The following is a 20,161-nucleotide window of genomic DNA, read 5'->3' on the forward strand; positions in this document are numbered from 1 at the left end:
TTTACTTAATTTTTTTTAGGGTATTTAGATTTTAAAAAATGTCTTTATTCACCTTAAAAGGATAATATCCATAAAAGAAAAGATCTGAAAATTCCTATTTTTTGTAGCGCACATGAAGATACATAAACATTCTGGTTTTCAAAATGACTGTCTAAGGCCCTCTAAATCACCTCTGGGAAACACGGATCTAGTCCATCTTTGTTCTCAATGTTCCTCACCCTGAGGCCTGCAGAGGAGAAGGGGTTTGTGTGAAGTTCCACAGGTAGAACTTCACAGCAGTGAGACCACATTGACATCAGCCCTGGCATCTCCCTAAAATACCACATGCTCTTCTCCTGGATGGGGAGCCTCTCTCCACCCAGCCCACCTCTGTCCCCACCTGTCCCCTCCTTCCCTTTGTCCTCCTGAGCCTGCACCTTCATGGATCAGCCACTAGAGGGCTCTCTGGGACCAAGAAGCAGAGCCGCAGAAGAGAAGGTTTTCAGGGAAATCCTCGCATCTCAAGGCACTGGGGTTCTGATTCCAAATGTCCTGAGTCTGACACAGTGTGACAGTGGCAGAGAAAGGCAGAGACCCAGACCTAGGCCTCCTGACTTGACCCAGGTGAAAACACAGTTCACCATAATCATCCTCACCACCACTACTGGCACTTGCTATATGACAGGTGCTGTGCAAGCACTTGGCATGTCTTATCTCATTTAATCCTCACCAAAACCCCGTCATGTAAGTACTGTCATCTCTGTTTTACAGATGAAGGAACAGGGAGCATCCAGAAATTAAGTGGCTTGTAACTTACAGTAGTGACTCAAAGTGAAGTCACCCAGGTCATGAGTGACAGGGTCAGGATTCAATCCAGGGCTGCCGGACTCCAGAACTATGCCTTACACTTGGGTTCATGAAACCAGTTATAAATACAGGATATCAGAAGACTGAAGAACAGCAGAAACTAGTCCAAGGATCCAACTGAGTTCAGAGGCCAAGAATGTCACTATAATTCTAAGTGGTGTTAACAGCTGGAATGTCTGCTCAACCCCAGGGCTCAACTCCAGACCACCCTTGTAAACCTGCATCCAGTTCTGAGGCTGGGCCTTAAGAGTGACACGGTAACCTTGGGCATTGCTAGAGGAGGGCAGCTAGGAAGGGGGCGGGGCTGGGGGGGGCGGCGAGGGCTCACAACCATGTCCCACGAGGAAGGGCACCTGTAATCCACCAGGACCAATGGCAAGGGAATTATGAGACAGCTCCTCGGATGGACAGCCTGCACTGCTGCACCATCACACGGAGTTTCTCAAGGCCTTATCGAGAAGGTAGATACATCTTCCAGGAATCAGAGCAGTGCTCTGGAGGGACACACATCAGGTCTTGGGGGGACAGCCGCAAAAAGTGAGAATCTGGGGGTAGAAGAAGGGCAGACAGAGCCAAACCACTCTCATGTGGACTGAAGATTATGGAGATTCATAAGATAGAGGGGGAAAATAGATACAGTATGTAAAGTTTTGAGATACGGAGTGACTTGCCCAGGGCCCATGCTGGTTCCGTAGAGAACAGCTGCCCCATCCTCCTGGTGCCACACCATGAATGGGTGAAACGCCTGCCTGCGAAGACACCGGGCCCAGGTGCAGAACAACAGCCCACGCTGCAGCATCTGAGGACAGGCTTTGGGAGTTCCCGGTGACTCTGCCAGCTCCACCTTGAGGAGAGGCACAGGCTGTGGCACCAAAAGAAGAGCAGGATCATTCTGAAGGACAGGGCTGGGGAATGACAAGCCTTTAGAATTTTCTCATGATTCCTCAACAGACCTACAAGGTCCAACCAAGGAAAGTGCTTGGTTAGATCGATAGGAAACTCAAAATAAATAGAGTGATGTCAGCTCCTCACAGGCCGGGACACCATTCTCTCCTGAAGGAGACGACACTGAATTTAGTAACCAGCCAATTCCAGATACGTGATTAGCCCCACAGACTGGCACTCAGCCTGATCCGATCAACACCACAATCAACTCACGATCTGGGGAAGTGGCCAAGTAGTCACGTCTCTCTAGCATCAGTAGCGAGGAGGTTAACCAGAGAAGCAGTGTTACAGCATCACTGAGAAGGAAGCCATAAATTCTGACAGAAGCGGCCAGGGAAGGTTCTAGAGAGCAGCAGCCACTGGAGCGGGGTCCTAAAGTTGAGTTTCAGATTGAGCACAGGGAGAAGGGCCAGCTGGGCTAAGAAAACAGCCCAAAAGGAAGGCCTGAAGGTTTTCAGCAGTGCTGGGTGGTTCTGATGGGTGGGAGTGGAGGGACTGTGGAGCACAGGGCGGGGAAAGCAACCTGGGGTCAGAATGTGGGAGGAGCTAGGTGCCCAGACCAGGGTCTGGAGATATACTGTGTCTACCCAGGGATGTGAGGGGAGGAGTGACAGAATCAGGTAGCAGGGAAGTGAATCCTACGGGCAAAAACATGAGGTCTGGAGTCAGACAGACCTGGGTCCACCATTTAGAAAATGTGTGATCTTGGGGACTTCCCTGGAGGTTCAGTGGTTAGGGCTCTGTGCTTCCGCTGCAGGGAGCATGGGTTCAATCCCTGGACAGGGACCTGAGATCCCGCATGCCATGTGGTGTGGCCAAAAATAATAATAATAGAAAATGTGTTATCTTGGGCAAGTCATTTAACCTTTTATGTCTCAGTCTGAAAAGTGGGGATATTACCAGCACCTTCCCTCACTGGATCTAAGCACCAAAGAAAATAATATAGGTAAAGTGCATAGCACGGTCGGCATAGTAAATGTTTAGAAGATGTTAGATATTTTATTACTGCTATTAAAGAGGCAGATCTTTTCATAGTATCCATGACCACACACCTTTGTTCCACAGCCAAGACAAAAAGACATCCCCCCAGGGGCTTCCCTGGTGGCGCAGTGGTTGAGAGTCCACCTGCCGATGCAGTAGACACGGGTTCGTGGCTCGGTCCGGGAAGATCCCACATGCCACGGAGTGGCTGGGCCCGTGAGCCGTGGTCGCTGAGCCTGCGCGTCCGGAGCCTGTGCTCCGCAACGGGAGGGGCCACAACAGTGAGAGGCCCACGTACCGCACCAAAAAAAAAAAAAAAAAAAGACATCCCCCCAGCTTGGGGTAGTTAGGGGCTAAGTGTATTAAGGCAGTGGTTCTTGATGGAGAGGGTGTTGATTTCCAAACATACCCCTGCCCCAACACACACACACACACACAGAGACCTGTGACAATGTCTAGAGACACTTTGGGTTGTCATAACTGGCAGGGTGCAAGTGGCATCTAGTGGGTAGACTAGGGATGCTGCTAATCACCCTACAGTGCACAAGACAGTCCCCACAGCAAAGAATGATCCAGCCCAAAATGAACATAATATCAAGGCTGAGGAACTCTGTCCTAAGGAAACATATGTGGCCTTTAGGTAACACGGTAGCAGCTGGGAACCTGGCCTGAGGCAAAAATACACGTAGGCCAAGAATTGCAGTTATGGCATATGGTTTGCTCATTTATAAAAAGGCACCATTCTGGATCCTACATTTGTCAGAGTAAATATCAGGGTGAGTAACAAACAAAAAACAATCCATGTATATATTATATATAATATATATATATATAATATAAATATTCCATGACCAAGTGGGATTTATTCTAGGTAAGCTAGGCTGGTTCAATATTCAAAGATGAATCCATTTAATCTACCATATTGACCAGTGAAAACAGAAAAAAATTAAGATTATAGCAATTGATGCAGAAAAAGCATTCAATAAAATTAAGCTATTCAATGTTTTCAAGAAAAATCTCTCAGTACAGGAATAGAGGGGAACTTCTATAAAAATCTTACAGTTGGCATCATATTGAAAGGTGAAAGACTAAAGGCTTTCCCTGTAAGATCAGGGACAAGGCTAGGATGTTACTGGAACCACTCTTTTTTAACACAGTACTGAAAGTTCTAGCTAGTGCAATAAGACAAAAAAGAAAAAAGGTATACAGATCAGAAAAGAAGTACAACTACTTCTATTTGTAGACAACATGTGCTATCTATACAGAAAATCCCAAGAATTTTAACCAAAAACTCACAGAACTACAAAGTGAGTGCAGAAAGGCCATAAGACAGGTTTAACACTCAAAAATAAATTTCATTTCTATATACTACCAATGAACATGTGGAAACAAATAAAAAACACATTACCATTTACAATTGCTCCAAAGAAAATTAAATACTTAGGTATAAATCTAACAAAACATTTACAAGATCTGATAAATGGCTAAAATAAAAAATAACATCACCAAATGCTGGCAAGAATGCAAAGAAACTGGACCGTTCACACATTGCTGACAGAAATGTAAAATGGTATAGCCACTCTGGAAAATGGTTTGCAAAATACTTTTAAAACTAAAAACGGGCTTGCCATACAACCCAGCAATTGTACTGACATAACATCCCAGAGAAATAAAAACTTATCTTCATAAAGAAACCTGTACATGAGTATTCACAGCAGCTTTATTTGTAATAGCCAGACCTGGAAGCTATGCAAATTTCCTTCAATGGGTAAATGGATAAACAAACTCTGGTACATCCATACCATGGAATACTACTCAGCAATGAAAAGGAATGAACGCTTCATACATGCACCAACATGAATGATCCTCAAGGAAATTACACTGAGTGAAAGAAGCCAAACTCAAAAGGACACATAAGAGTATAATTACATTTATAGAACATTCGTGAAATAACAATGACAGAGATGAAGAACAAACAGACTAGTGGTTGTCAGGGGTTAGGGGATGTTGGGAAGCTGCAGGGCATGGATGTGTCTGTAAAGGGGTAGCATGAAGGAGTCTTGTGGTGATGGTACAGTTAAGCATCTTGATTGCGGTAAAAGAAGCCACACATGATAAAACTGCTGAGCTACACACACAAACACACATACACGAACATGCACACACTCAAACGAGTGCATATATAACTGGAGAAGTAAGAATGAGCTCTATGGATTGTGCCAATGTCAATTTCCTGGTTTTGATAATGTACTATAGTTATGCAAGCTGTCAACACTGGAAGAGACTGAGTGAAAGGTGCACTGGATCTCCCTATTTCTCTGCACCTTCCTGTGAATCTATAATTACTTCAAAATAAAAAGCTTAATTTTTTTAAAACCAAATTTTAAAGGAGGAAAATTATTTGAATGAATACCTTACTAAAGAAGATAGACCAGGGGGCCAGAGAACCAAGGAATCAGGGAACTTGGGAACCAAGAAAAGAAGGAAAATGGTCAACTTGATGAAGAGGAAGGTGAAGGAGGAGGAGACAAGGTGATCAAGATGCTGGTTACATCGAGCAACAAAACCAAGAAACAGAAAACAGCCTCGTGCTTGCTGCTGGGGAATGAAATACTGATGTATACTACAACATGGACCTTGACAACATTATGCAAAGTGAAAGAAGCCAGAAAAAAAAGGTCACATATTGCATGGTACCATTTATATGAAATATCCAGAATAGGCAAATCCATAGAGACAGAAAGCAGATTAGTAGTTGCCAGGGGTTAGGAGGAGGGGGTGTGTTAATCATGTTTCCTGTTTTCTGTATTTTATGATGCTTTTGACATCTTGGGGCCTTGTGGACCCAGAGGGGGATTGCCCCTCCCAGAGTCAGTTAACTCCTGTAGAAAGCAAACAGCTTGCCTGAGGACATCCCTTTGAAATGCCAATCAATCAGTCCTGAGTGCAAACCCCAACCCAACTCATTTAATCAGTCTGGAACACGGTCTCTGCCCTCAATCACCCCAGGACCAGTTATGGACAACTAGGGACCACCTCTACAGCCCAGGCTGCTCAAAGTGTTTACCTATCTAACCCTAAGTCTGCTCAGCTTGCTAACCCTGCCCTGCCTTGCCTTTCCCACAAAAACCTCAATAAAGGCTCCTGCCCACATTTCCCTCTCTCTTCTTCTGCCCCCGGATCACCCCTGGCACTTCCCCATGTGGCTCTGCCTCCTGTTTCTATGGATCTGTGAGTATAAAAACTTCATCCTTTGTGACAGTCATATCTGTTTCTCTGTGCCTTACCATACCTAATTAAAACAAATCCCAGGTACATTTTAAAACAGGCGGGAATAGGAAGTGTTTCATGTGTATATGGTTGTCATTTGGGGTGATAAAAATATTCTGGAATTAGCTGGTGGTAATGGCTGCACAGCACTGTGAATGAGCTAATTGTCTCTAGCGGTAAATTTTATTCTGTATTTCTGTACTTTGTGTTTCTACATAGACAATCATGTTGTCTAAGAATAAAAGGTTTTCTTTCAAAAAAAAGGCCAATGGTAAATAAGCCCAGGAAAAGATGCACAACATCAGTAGTCATTAGGCAAATGCAAATTAAAATCACAATGAGGTACTACTACATATCCACTAAGATGGGTAAAATTTAAAAAACCACAATATGAAGGAATGGTGAGGATATGGAGCAAAAGGAACTTTCACAAACTGTTGGTAAGAATCCAAAATGGTACATCCACTTTGGAAAACAATTTTCCAGTTTCTTATAGAGTTAGTATACACTTAACCATACAACCTCACAATTCCACTCCAAGGTATTTACCAAAGAGTAATAAATACATATGTCCACACAAATATCTGTACATGAATATTTATAGCAGCTTTATTCATAACACCCCAAACTGGAAGCAACCCAAATGTCCAACGACTGGTAAATAAATAAACAAACTATGGTTCAGCCACACAACAGAATATTATTCTGCAATAAAAACAAACTCCTGATACATGTCACAACAGAGGTGAATATAAAAAGCATTATGCAAAGTGAAAGAAGTCAGACAGAAAGGACCATACTTAACGTTCCATTTATATGACATTCTAGAAAAGGCAAAACTACAGACAGTCAGTTCAGTTGTTTCCAAGGGCCGAGTGGCATGGGGATGGGATTGCAGAGGGGCACAAGGGACCTTTGGGTGGTAAAGGAAACATTCTGATCTTCATAGAAATGGTGGTCGGCTGACTGCATGCATTTGCCCAAACTCATCAAATTGTGCACTTAAAAAACAGGTGACTTAGGTAAATTATACCTCAATTTTTTTAAAAAGAGGTGGGGGAGACCAAAGGCCAAGGGCCTAGTAAAGGGTACCAGTTGAAGACACACAGTTTCTTGGCACATGTCTGCAATGGGCTGGGTCTGAGGAAGCCAGCCTACTTGGCAAAATGCCCTAGCTAGACTTAGGACCCAAATCCAGTCCCTGTCACTCAATTTATGTACGTGCAAGTGCAGTGGGCTTACCTTGAGGGACTTGGTTACCTGGAAGGGGGGATTATGGCATTATGTACAGACATGAGCAGGAATAAAAACCTGAAGAGGTGAACAGTCTAAGAAGGGTTGAATGCTCTGCCCAAAGCCAGTGAGCAAGACAAGATTATAATGAATGCATAACCAAAAAAAAAAGAAAAAAAACAAGTAAAACTGCTTTTCTCTAAGTCTTGGTTTTCTTCAATTCAGCTAATGTTTCAAAAAATGTTTCATAAGCCCTTCATGCCAGGTACTTTATAACATTCTAACCCTCTCAACAGTCCCTAAGGGTGGCCCTCCCTCCTGAGGCTGCAACAAAGAGGGCAAGGCAGCCACTGCCTTGGGAAGGGCTTGGGTTCTGCAACCACAGGGCTCGCATACGTATCCCAGCTCTGCCCCTTGCTGGCTGGTGTCCTGGAACAGGTCACTGAATGCCTTTGACCCCCCTATCCACCCACAGCCAGTTCCAGTAATAAATCTGATCGTAGAAAACAGTCATCATACTTACCCCACCTTCCTCTGTCAGTAAAGTTTTACACCTCAACAGTGTTCCTTGAGGGCTCTGCTTTTAGACAAGTCTAATCTAGTCAGCCAATGAAGATCGGTATTCAAATCATCTGAGGGGCAGCTTGGATGGCCTTGTTTTTCCTCTTAAATGTGACAAAAAGGGAGTCATCTCTTACATGTCCTGAAATCTATCTTGTCACTTCAAGAAAGGTAGGTGTTACCTCTTGTATCAGTCAGGTTCTTCAGAGAAACAGAAACAGTAAGATGGAGATATTCATACTTACATATATACAGAAGGTGGTGGGGGAGAGAGAGAGGGGGAAACAGAGAGAAAGAGAGAGAGACACAGACAGGCAGACAGACATTTCAAGGATTTCAGTGATTGTGCAGGCTGGCAAGTTCAGAATTTACAGGGCCAGCTAGCAGCTGGAAACTCTCGGGCAGGAGTCGATGCTGCAGTCTTGAGGCAGAATTTCTTTCTCAGTGAAACCTCAGTTTTGCTCTTAAGGCCCTTTAGCTGATTGGACAAAGCCCACCCACATTTTGAGGATAATCTTTTTATTTAAATGCAACTGACTGTGGACATTAACCACATCTACAAAACATCTTCACGGCAACACCTAGGTTAGTGTTTGACTGAATAACTGGGTTATTCAATACAATCGCCCAACCACCTTGACACTTAAAACTGACCATCACACCTGTCCTGGGTGGTCATCTGACACACACAGAGGGGGCTGAGAATTCCTACTCAAGTTTTTGAGAGAAGCAGGAGCACACTTAGGAAGGGCAGGATTGTCTAACAGAAAAATAACTACCGCCCTTTCTTGGGGACTCTCCATCCACATATGGTTCTGCTGTTCCCACTACACCCCTGAATGAGCTCTGTGACATAAACCAGAAACATTTTGACATAAGATCTAGTAAAGGGATCTGAGTGACCAAAAAAAAAAAAAAAAAAGAAAGAAAAAAAAGTGAAAACAAGGACACAGACTGCAACCTCTCAAAAATCAAAAATAAAATTCATTTATTAAGGAAAAGTTTAACACATGATCCGTGTGCAGAACCCAAAATAAGATCTTCCATGAGCTCCAGCATGATCCACATCTCTATACATACCATGCGGGAAACACACATCCAACGCAGGCACATAACATACACAGGACTGTCTTGTTATCAAGACCTGCTAGACGGTAGTTTTTCATATTCCTCTTATTCACACGTCCACTGACATGTTCTACAACAGAGCCACATAATTTTATTTTTCAGTAAAACAAAATCACTTCTACAGCACCACCTTGATTGAAACAAAAGAACACGGCTGACAAAAGGCACCCTCACCCTCACTCCCCACTGCAACTCTGGCAACCTTAGATCAGCACCATTTATGTCTCCTGGCCAGGAAAGGACCCAGTGGTACAATAACAGGGAAGAAATGCCACAGGAAGATGCTGTGAGAGCAAACAGCCTTGCAACCAGCAGGACTGTCTAAGAGTATTGACAGTGATTTCAAAGACAAACCACTCTCCTTTCCCCTTGGAGACGTGTAATGTACTTTGAAAAATTTAATTCTAAGGCAGACTTCGAGCCGACTCCTGTACACCAAGTCATGCCACTTACATTTTTTATTTCCACTGTGACAAAGCAGCTTTGTGTTCTGACCGGGGCCGATGCTGGGTCTCACCTTAACATCCAATCGGCTATGAAATAAACTGATACAGACCCCCTTGAGGTGAATAGTGAATAGAGGGAACTGTAAACAGACATAAACTGAGATTCTGCACTTCCAAAAAGCATGAGGTGAACATGTAGTATTAAACAGAGATGATGTTCTACAATTTAGGAAGGGAGAAATTTTAGAAAAAAGAGACAGGAGAACAGGGAGGGGGAAAAGATTTTCCTAATGTACCTGTTTGCCTGGGGGTAGAGAGTGAATGGTGAGCATCAGCCTGTGAATTCGGCTGGAGAGGTGAGTGACAGAGAAGGAGGGTGTAAGCGGCAGGTTCTAGGCTAAGACATGCCACACAGTCACATACCTCTGGTCAGGGTCTGTGCAGATGATGGGCTCCTAGCAGCTGGACAACAGCACAACATAAATATAAATAATGCCACTTGTGAATGGTACAACTTCTAGGAAAAAGGGAATAGTAGATGCCAGGTCATGCTGTTCCCAGCAAGAACCTACATTTAAGGAGAGGTATACTGCCTGCAGGGAGTTGGAAACCTGCTCCCAATAGCTGCATTTGCAGGACAGAACAAGGGGCTCTGAGAAGCTACCTCTGGGCTGATGGAATCTGGGGTTGCCCTGGGGAGACTGGAGAAGGACACAGAGCCGAACAGCACTGGGCCAGAAAGCCCCACGGTTTGGTCTGGTCTGGCAGATGTGGCCTCACACTCCTGAAAGCCTTTGCTCTGTTGCTCCCCGATCAGTCTCTTACTGATGCTGGGGCTTTCTCACCAGAGACTAAAGCAGGGCCCAGGAAAGAGGCTGGGCAGCTGGTTCCTAAGAGCACTGGGAGGAAAGCAGGGAGGGCTTCCTGACTGAGAAGACCTGTAGGCAGCAGAGAAGTAAGCTTCCCTGAGCTGGCCCCGCAGGCTGCTTCCAGAAGAGGAAGGGCTTCCTCCATTACGACCTCTGGCCGACCCCTTACTTGACAACTCATTGCTGTGCAACTGCACTAGCCGGCAGGTCCCCATGGGGTCCGCCTTGCCTAGGTCTCCTGAAGCAGCCATGCAATCAGGCTGTCAAAGCAGCAAAAGCACGGGAAAGCAATTGAACAGGACGAAGGCCAGGCCAAACTAGCTTCCTGAAGCCCCAAGGCTAGAGCTGTCTCTCCTATGCACCACCTTCCCTGGGCAGGGGCCCTGAAGTGAGAGACCTGGGGCCAGAGGACCTCAGTATTGTGCCACCCAGTCCTCAGGTCCCAGCATCACAGTCCGGGTCTCAAGACCCACCTGGAGAGGACTGCCTCTAGCAGTGCCCAGAGCCTCCACCGTGGAAGCTGTGGGTGGGATACACATCTGATCCTCTTCTACTGGCCTGCACCTTCTCGCCGAAAACAACTCTCAGAACCGCTCTGGAAAGACTGCTGGAACCGGGGCTTGCAAAGAGGAGCTGACAGTTCTTGAAGTTACATTTTGGTACTAGAAGTTACGTAGAAAGCCCGAGGGCAGGGAAAGCCTGCAGAGGGCAGGGCTGCCGCCACCTCCAGCTAGGACCCCGGTCATGTAAGCACCTGTGAGTGACCACCAAAGAGCAGAAAGGATGGAGCAAAGTGTCATTTTCCTAAGGGAGACCAAATCACCACTGACTGCATCTTCCTAAGTGAATAAATTATTAGGTAGGTCAGGAGTCACTGCAATGAGAGAATCTGGCTTTGGAACAGAAGAGAAAGAAAAAGCTGGGGCTGTGAGGGCGAGCCACAGGCCCTAGGAGCTTTGGTGAAATACAAAAACAAAACCCCTGATAAAGTGGTGCTGTTCTCCCCACTTTCAGGCAAGAGCCTGGTAGCAGGGGTGGAGGACAGCAAAACCCTGTTATATATGCAGGGGAGCGTGCGTGCGTGCGTGCGTGCGCGCGCGCACACACACACACACACACACACACCTCAAGAGATGGAGAGTCAATGAACACCCTTCTGCAACACTTCTCACACCAAGAGGGAAGACGGGGCAGCCGAAAGCAAGGCAAGGGAACTTCCCCTGCCTTCTCGGCAGTTTGTTCCCAAACCTGAAGGCCGACCTTAGGGTGAGTCAGCCCTGAGGCTGTTTCTTTTCTGATACCCAGGGATGCATGCATACGGGTTGGGGGAGGACAAGGGCATGATTAGTGTTTAGAACACAGGAGACCGAAGTCCCAACCAAGTGGTTCCTTTAGAAGTCCACGTCCTGGAGGCAGCTTGGGGCAGGGCACTGTTTCTGCCCATCCTCCTCATCCTCCGGGGATTGTAAACAACTGAGCCCCACTCGTAGTGTCAGACCAGCTGCTGCAAACTCTAGGAACTGAATCTCACATGCTCTGGGCACACTGGCCTCATCTTCTTGTCCATGGCAAGAGTCTGGGTGTCTCCCTGGATGCTGCCGTGCCGCTTGTCTGTCAGGGGCTGAGGCTGGGAAACAGGCCTGAATGAACAAAGCAGCCATATTCTAAGCCTCCTATGGAGAGAAACACACCCCACGTGGCCATCCTTCCCCTCAGCCTTGTGCACCGGCAAACATCTCCTGAGTCCTTCATGTCTTCTCAGTAGGAAATCTGGCTGGTCAACGGGAGGCAAAGTCCATGGTGTCCCAGAAAGGTCCACACTCTGATGATCCTGATGAAAATCTCTGGGGTCCTTGGCCAAGGGTGCTGAGGGTCTAAGCAGACATCTCCTGCACTAAGCTTCTTCTCAGCGGGAGAAGCTGAGTAAGAGTTTACTGAAGAAGGAATGATTCACAATAGTCCCAGATCCAGAGACGGAGTCTAAAAACAAAGGCTGATTTTAAATAAAATATAAATATTTTCAATTTTGGCAGCACTTGATACCTTCCAGGAGTTCAAGCAACTAAGATAATAACAGTATCGTGACCCACACGAGGAAACCGGAGAAGAGAAGGTGTCACCGAGGACGACAGCACACCAGAGACAGTGAAGGCTAAAAACTCCAGCTCTGGGCAGCTGGTTTTAAACTACTTGGTAGGCTCCACTACGAGGTGGAGACTTGAACAGGTAGGAAAATATTGAGGTAAAATATTTGGGAGAGAGATAAGAGATGGGCCCGGCAAGGGCATAAAGAAGGGCATTCCCACAGACTTCATCTAGGCCTGGCCCGGGCGAGGAGAAAACATGAGGTGAGAGACAGTAAAATTTTTAAATAAAGTGAGCTGTGCAACAGGAATAATTTGGATGAGGTGGGTCAGAAGGAGAAGGGCAGGCAGTAAGGGAGGAGGCGTGATCAGGGAAAAGAGTTGAAAAGTTCTGGGTTAAAGTAAGTACAAATGGGGCTTCCCTGGTGGCGCAGTGGTTGAGAGTCCGCCTGCCGATGCAGGGGACACGGGTTTGTGCCCCGGTCCGGGAAGATCCCACATGCCGCGGAGCGGCTGGGCCCGTGAGCCATGGCCGCTGAGCCTGCGCGTCCAGAGCCTGTGCTCCACAACGGGAGAGGACACAACAGTGAGAGGCCCGCGTACCGAAAAAAAAAAAAAAAAAAAAAAAAGCAAAAATAAGTACAAATGAACAGAGATGGCACTGCCCCTAGAGGTACCTCCCACATATCTGCTGCCGACCCTCTACCCTGCCCTCATCCCTGTCTGGCTCAGGGAACCCAGGTGCCAGGTAAGGGTACGTGGATGGCAACCTTGCCTCTCCCCAGAGCCTGCACCCTACCTGAGGCTCTGGGGCCAGCTGCTGGGGAACATACAGGGCAGAGTGGGCTGGTGCAGGGAACGCACCCAGCCCGCTATACAAAGGCACTGGTGGAGTTGACGAAGATGGGAGTGCTGCTGGGCTGGATCAGCTCGTAGAGGGTCACACACGTCCCCACCACAAAGCCCACGAAGCCCAGGAGGCTGATCAGGGCGTCCTTGATGATGGTGATGGGGCTCATGCCCTCTGAGTAGTAGGTGGAGATCTCCAGGAGGGGCGGGATGATGAGGGCCAGGGCACTGCTGCTCACGGAGCCCACCAGGGAGATGACCAGGTCCAGGCGGGGGATGAGGATGGCCAAGACGCCTGTGGGAGAGAGGACACGCCTGTTGATGACTGCCCAGAGCTGAGAGAGACCGCTTCACTGTTCAGCAAATTTAGCAAGTGTTCTTCTCATAGTATGGAGAGCTCCAAGGAAGCTGAGACATCGTCCAGTCCAATCTCTCATTCCACAGATGAGAAAACTGATGCCCGGAGATGTGGCATGACCCGGGACTCACAGCAAGGATGGCAGAACCGGGACTGGAAACCAGATTTCCCAGCTTCACCTGCCACAGTCCTTGACTTCCACCTTTCTGAGGAAAAGGAACCAAATTACATTCCACGGTAACCTGGTCCTACCAAAGGAGAGCGAGTGGAGAGCAGAAGAGGAGGTGAACCTTTTCTGAGTGACTGCTCATCTTCTTACCACTGAGGGTACCTCCAACACAAACCACTCTACTTGAATGACAAGAAACGAAACGGGGAGAAAACCCTCCTTCTTCTGGATCGATCCCATGTCAGCCCCATTGCACAGAGCCTTTTCATACAGGGAAAGGAGAAGCAGGTCTGTGTGCAGGCCAACCTCAGAAGCAAGGCCCCCCATGATGACTGCGTCCCTGTGCCAGGACAAACCAGTGGCTCCCACACCTGAAACTCAGCCCAGGTGTACACGAGGAAGGTGCAACTGATGATAAAGGTGAATGGGGGGGACTTCCCTGGTGGTCCAGTGGGTAAGACTCAGCGCTCCCAATGCAGAGGGCCCGGGTTCGATCCCTGGTCAGGGAACTAGTTCCCGCATACCGCAACTAAGAGCCCACATGCTGCAACTTAGGAATCTACATGCTGCAGCTAAGAGGTCTGCATGCCGCAACTAAAGATCATGCGTGCTGCAACTAACACCCAGTGCAGCCAAAATTAAATAAATAAATACATATTTTTAAAAAGAAGGGCTTCCCTGGTGGCGCAGTGGTTGAGAGTCTGCCTGCCAATGCAGGGGACACGGGTTCGAGCCCTGGTCTGGTAGGATCCCACATGCCGTGGAGCCACTGGGCCCGTGAGCCACAACTACTGAGCCTGCGCGTCTGGAGCCTGTGCTCCGCAACGAGAGGCCACGACAGTGAGAGGCCCGCACACTGCAATGAAGAGTGGCCCCCACTCGCCGCAACTGGAGAAAGCCCTCGCGCAGCAACAAAGACCCAACACAGCCAAAAATAATAAATAAATAAATAAATTTATGGGGGGGAGAAAAAAAGAAACTGAATTGCCATTGCCATCCGGATTTATTGCTTGAAACACAAAAAAAGCTCCTGATGTGTTTTGCTAAAAAAAAAAAAAAAAGATGAGTGGGGGCTGCACGACGAAACGCCATCGGCTTCCAGAGCACACCAGCACCTGTACCACCAGCCAGGTTGGGGGTGAAGGCCAATGTTCCACAGGTTTATTGAGGATTATGGCCTCTGGAATTAGGCACTTGTGTGTGAACCCTGGCTCTGCCTTGAGTGACACATGGCTCCTTTCTATTTTCCAGTGTTCTTGTTGGCAAAACAGGGATACAAAAAGCTCTTACATCACAGAGATGTTGCGATGATCAAAGGAGATTACACAGGCACTTAACTAGAGTCCTGGTGTACAACAGGCACATAATACCATTAATATTATTCATCACTAGTATATATCTTGTTGCTTATGGAAAGTGCATTGTTAACTCGTTAGTCATCGAATGTATTTTGATGGATTGTCTTCCCCACTGCGGGGCTCCAGCCAGAGGTCCTGGGCATTGAGACAGCGATCCAGGGCACATCTGTTACCTCACTGATCCCTATGAGAGACTCACACTAGACACGGGGGTTTCAGTTCTAACTTCATTTCATAAAGCAGAAATGTAGTTAAATTGCTCTAAGGAAGGCATCACAGTGGTGAGAGGCCAGAACGTCTGTATTGGCCGGAGTCCAATACAGCCTTTTTACCCTCCAGATGGATTGTCTGAATCGATCACTGCTTCTTTGGCTGAGCACCAGACAAAAGCAGTGGGCTGCATTTAGAGGCCAGGCTTTATGAGAAACACCTACTTCTTAACTGGAATACCACTCCATGCAGTAAAGGGAGAGGCATGCTGGGAGCCGGGATTTAGCAGGGGAGGAGCAGGGTCACATCACCTGTCTTACACTCACTCTGCAGCTGTGCTGTCCGATAACGCTGCGGTCACTAGCTATCTAAATCTAAATGAATTCAGTTCCCCAATCACACTGGCCACATTGCAAGGACTCAACTGCCACCTGTGCCTAGTGGCTACTGTCCTGGAGAGCACACCCAGAACACTCCCATCACACAGACCGCCTAGTGTCTAGTAGACAGCACTGGGAAGCATCCACTCACTGAGCTGAATTTCCCTCCGCTCCACGGGTACGGAACTCCACAACATTATTATGGTTGCTGTGGAAGGAAAGGTCCAAAGAATTTAAATGATAGAAAGTGACAGAGCTGGGACAGAGTCCAGGACCTCAAGCCCCTGCTACAGTCACATCATAGACCTGATGATCAAGAAAATACAGAATGGGACTTCCCTGGTGGTGCAGTGGTTAAGAATCTGCCTGCCAATGCAGGGGACACGGGTTCGAGTCCTGGTCCGGGAAGATCCCACATGCCACAGAGCAACTAAGCCCATGTGCCATGACTACTGAGCCTGCGCTCTAGAGCCCGCAAGCCACAACTACTGAGCCCAAGCACCACAACTACTGAAGCCCACGCGCTCTAGGGCCCGCATATTGCAACCACTGAGCCTGCGTGCTGCAACTACTGAAGCCCGTGCACCTAGAGCCTGTGCTCCGCAACAAGAGAAGCCACCGCAGTGAGAAGCCCGCGCACCGCAATGAAGTAGCCCCTGCTCAGTGCAACTAGAGAAAGCCCATGCACAGCAACGAAGACCCAATGCAGCCAACAAAGAAAATACAGAATGATACATTCAGCAGGAGGGAGAACAGGGGATCTGGCTGATCGGCGGAAAGATCCTGTCTGTGAAGAACTGGGGGAGTCTGATATCAGGTTAGCTTTCCCAGGGATGCACCACAATCGTGTGGTAGAGAATCCGGGAAAGGTCAGCCCTGACCTCTCTCTGCTTTGTAGAGGACACCAGACAAGGATTTTGAAGCCTGGATAACAAAAGGGGGTGCAAGGAAAATGAGTTTCAGATCTGCCTCTGCCGCCCAGGGTTTTATAGCCCTGGGGCAATCCCTTCCTCTTTCTTTCTTCTATATTCAACCATCATGGCAATTATCCATGAATACCCTCACTGTTCTGAAGGCTTCAGAAAGTCTAAAAAAAGGATAAGCTTTTAACTTGCTCTGCAAGTTAATAATAGTCTGTTTCAGCCTTTAGTTATTTCTAAATAGAGTTGGTGATGTCCCTCAAACCTTCAGGGTTGAATATGGAGGAAAGTTGGAAGTGAAGTGTCTGTAGGCTGATGACAAAATGGCATTCTCATCATGGATAACCTGACGCTCAACAAATGCTGATCTGCTGTGTGACCTGGAATAAGACACTTGCCCTCTCTGGGGTCTGGGTCTCTCTCTGCCTAATGTTTAACCACACAGTGGTGGCTCCAGGTGTTCCAGTTTGGGTGAGCAGTGGGGTGGAAACAGCTGAGGCAGCCATCAGACCTAAGCCTGGGTGTGGTTAAGGGTCTGGATTCAGAACCTAGGCTCCAATCCACCAATGACCAGCCAGTTTCTTAACCTGTTTAAGACTCATCTCCCAGTACTGCTAAAAAGGGATGGTCAAATGAGATCATTCACGTAAAGAACTTAGAGTACTACACACATAACAAGTGCTTCATACATGTTAGCTAATAGCATCACCCGTCTCTGCTCAGTAGTAGGCTGTGTGTGACCTGGGGGGAAATCAGTTCCCATTCTGAGCCTCAGTTCATTTACCCATGAAGTATGGTGATTGTATTAATATTGGATGATCACTCAAGTCACACTCGACTCTGAAATTTTAAGGAACTGTGCAATGCAGATTTAGTCACGTAGGAATGTGTTCTGGGATATGTCCCTCAATTCACCGTCAACTGGGAAGCAACGTGCGCTGCTCCAGAGTGGCAGAGCGGAGAGACAGGATTCCCCTCTAAGAACACATGGTTGGGCCGAAAACGTAGCTTCTAGCCTGCCTGCTTTTGTACTGTTAAAGGAAGTGTGAGTTACTCCTCCTGGTCCCCAGGATGCTCCAGCCCACTCAAGAGAAGGGAGGGTTTTAGCAGAGACAATGAGCCCCTGGAGGAGATAAGTCGGAGGATCCGACCAGCCCTCCCAGCTCTGACAGTCTGTCCTCTCCCTTCCCTCTCTCGTATTAGCCTGGAGGACAGATGGGTACTTCATGATACGAGTTAAGTGAAGTCACTCGTGCTCCACTCTGATAAGAATTAAGTGAAAACAGAAACAGAAGCTTGTGAGATCAGAATCTTTTCTGATTGGATGGAGATGTTCCATTTCATCATGACTTTAAAAAGCAATCTAAACACTTGTTCTTGTTTTTACTACAACAGATATACAAGATAAGTATGTTTAGCAAAAATATCCTTAAGAGAAATATTTTTAAAAGGGCAAAACTTTTCTTTTAAAGCCAGGACCACAGGGTTGCAAACGGAGCACTGTCTTCCTGTCCTAGCTGGACTGGATATTTAGCTGAACCAAAATACAGCCTGACATTGGAGAAAGATAATGGGGGAAGAAGGCGGGAAGAGTGAGCCTCCCACTAATACACTGGGGGAAGAGGAAGAGAAAGGGACCCAAACTGAGGGCTCACTAGCCAAGGCATCTGTTTACCGCAAGGTAAAATGTGGCAAACTAGTTTTCACTAATTCCAGAGATGGGAATCAGTACTTGGGAAAGATACAGGAGCAACTAAAACCTCTTCTAGCACTGAATGTCTTTACTCCATGAGTTATAATAAAGACCTCTAGAAAGAGAAACTCAAGAAGGCAGAGATCTCAGGAAGCAGCCAACTGGGAATACCCTATCCCTACTCCCCCACGAAAAGAGCACCCCATGCAAAGAGGAAGACCACGAACTCCCAACTGGCAGTTGCCAGACCTCTGCATTAGCCTAGCTGTGGCATGAACAGAAAGGGGGCCCTGAGGACAACCAGACCACATGATTAGTGAAGAGGGCTCCAGTGGTATTACAAAACATCTTCCCTTTGGGTTAAGAAACACTGAAAATGTGACTTTAACTGCTGAAGCAGCAGGAGGCCAATGGCCATGTTCAGAGAAGGAACTGATTGGGATTCTGGAGCCTGTGGTTGTAGACCAGCAGCAGAAAGAGTTGGCTTATGCACAAGAGGAGAGAAAGCACTTTAGAGACAAACGCGCACTGACAGAAATCCCTTGGACACTTACAGCTCCTGTGTCCAGAAGTGCTTACTGCTATTTATTATGATCAACGCTGGTGAGGCCCACCTGTGTGACTCTTAAATTGCTAGAAATCTGCCTTTAAAATTAATAGCAGCCTTGGACAGGATATACAATTTCATTTAGTGGGAGTATAAATTTTAAAAATAATACAAAAGCACGAGAAACAACTTACATGTCCAACATTAATGGAATAGTTTAGTAAATACAATTCATCAATAAAATGGAATACCATGCAGTCATAAAAATATTTATGAAGGATATGTATATTCATGATGTAATTTTAAACAAAATGCAAAGGGGAAAGTTATATGTACACTAGGATTGCAACTTTTTGTAAAAAGCGCCCATGACGGACTTCCCTAGTGGCGCAGTGGTTAAGAATCCACCTGCCAATGCAGGGGACACAGGTTCGAGCCCTGGTCCGGGAAGATCCCACATGCCACAGAGCAACTAAGCCCGTGCGCCATAACTACTAAGCCTGTGCTCTAGAGCCTGCGAGCCACAACTACTGAGCCCACGTGCTGCAACTACTGAAGCCCGTGCGCCCAGAGCCGGTTCTCCACAAGAGAAGCCACTGCAATGAGAAGCCTGCGCACCACAACAAAGAGCAGCCCCCACTCGCCGCAACTGGAGAAAGCCCACGTGCAGTAATGAAGACCCAACGCAGCCAAAAATAAATAAAATTTTAAAAAAGAAAAAAAAAAGCACCCATGAGGATTAACACAGAAGATAAAATGCAAGAAAAATTATTTTAAGTCACTGGGATATTAGGTCATTTTTACTTACTCCAGATCTAGACAGTCTTCACGTGTTTTTACATTAACTTTCTTTTTTCGAGCAATACTTTGGTAGAAATTTAAAATCAGGCTCAAAGTAGTTGTGCAGCATCACAGAACTTTAGACATGAGGCGATCAGATACACTTTATATCTTACAGATGAAGAAGCTGAAGCCTTGCAACCGTCCCCGCAGTGGGGACAGGGGGCACGGTGTACAGGTATTAATGCTGCTGCCCTTTTTCTTTATAGCTGCAAGACTGAGACGTGTGAAAGGCCAAAAGGCATTGAAAAACCGCTTTGTTTGGACCTGGAAGCTTCATGCTCTAAAGGGTCTGGCGGCTTGGAATGTTTTACATTCTAGTCTAAACAGGCTTCTTAATTGAGGTGGTTTTGTTGTTATTCTATCTTCAATAACAGGTTTGTGACATTCTCATACCTAACTGAAATAAAATGCTTCAAGTGGCAAATGCCACAGAGAATCAGTTCGAACCACTGAAGGACAGGTTAGGGTCTC

At 46.8% G+C, this 20,161-nt stretch overlaps 1 protein-coding gene across 4 annotated transcripts in view; it reads right to left on the bottom strand.

Annotated features, from left to right (window-relative positions):
- Positions 1-20,161, bottom strand: part of SLC36A1 (solute carrier family 36 member 1) — a 100,660-nt gene that overhangs the window by 34,788 nt on the left and 45,711 nt on the right. For 3 of the 4 annotated variants that reach the window (XM_082620883.1, XM_082620885.1, XM_082620884.1), the window contains one exon: positions 8,799-13,507. The exons of the other annotated variant lie outside the window; for it this stretch is intronic. In XM_082620883.1, coding sequence (XP_082477009.1) covers positions 13,236-13,507 — 272 coding nt within the window. In that variant the 3' untranslated portion in view covers positions 8,799-13,235. Of the gene's footprint in view, positions 1-8,798; positions 13,508-20,161 lie in introns of those variants that run through there. 4 annotated transcript variants of the gene reach the window in all.

Source organism: Mesoplodon mirus (assembly GCF_964341445.2).
Source record: "Mesoplodon mirus genome assembly, chromosome: 5".
In the NCBI taxonomy this organism is placed as follows: Eukaryota; Metazoa; Chordata; class Mammalia; order Artiodactyla; family Ziphiidae; genus Mesoplodon; species Mesoplodon mirus.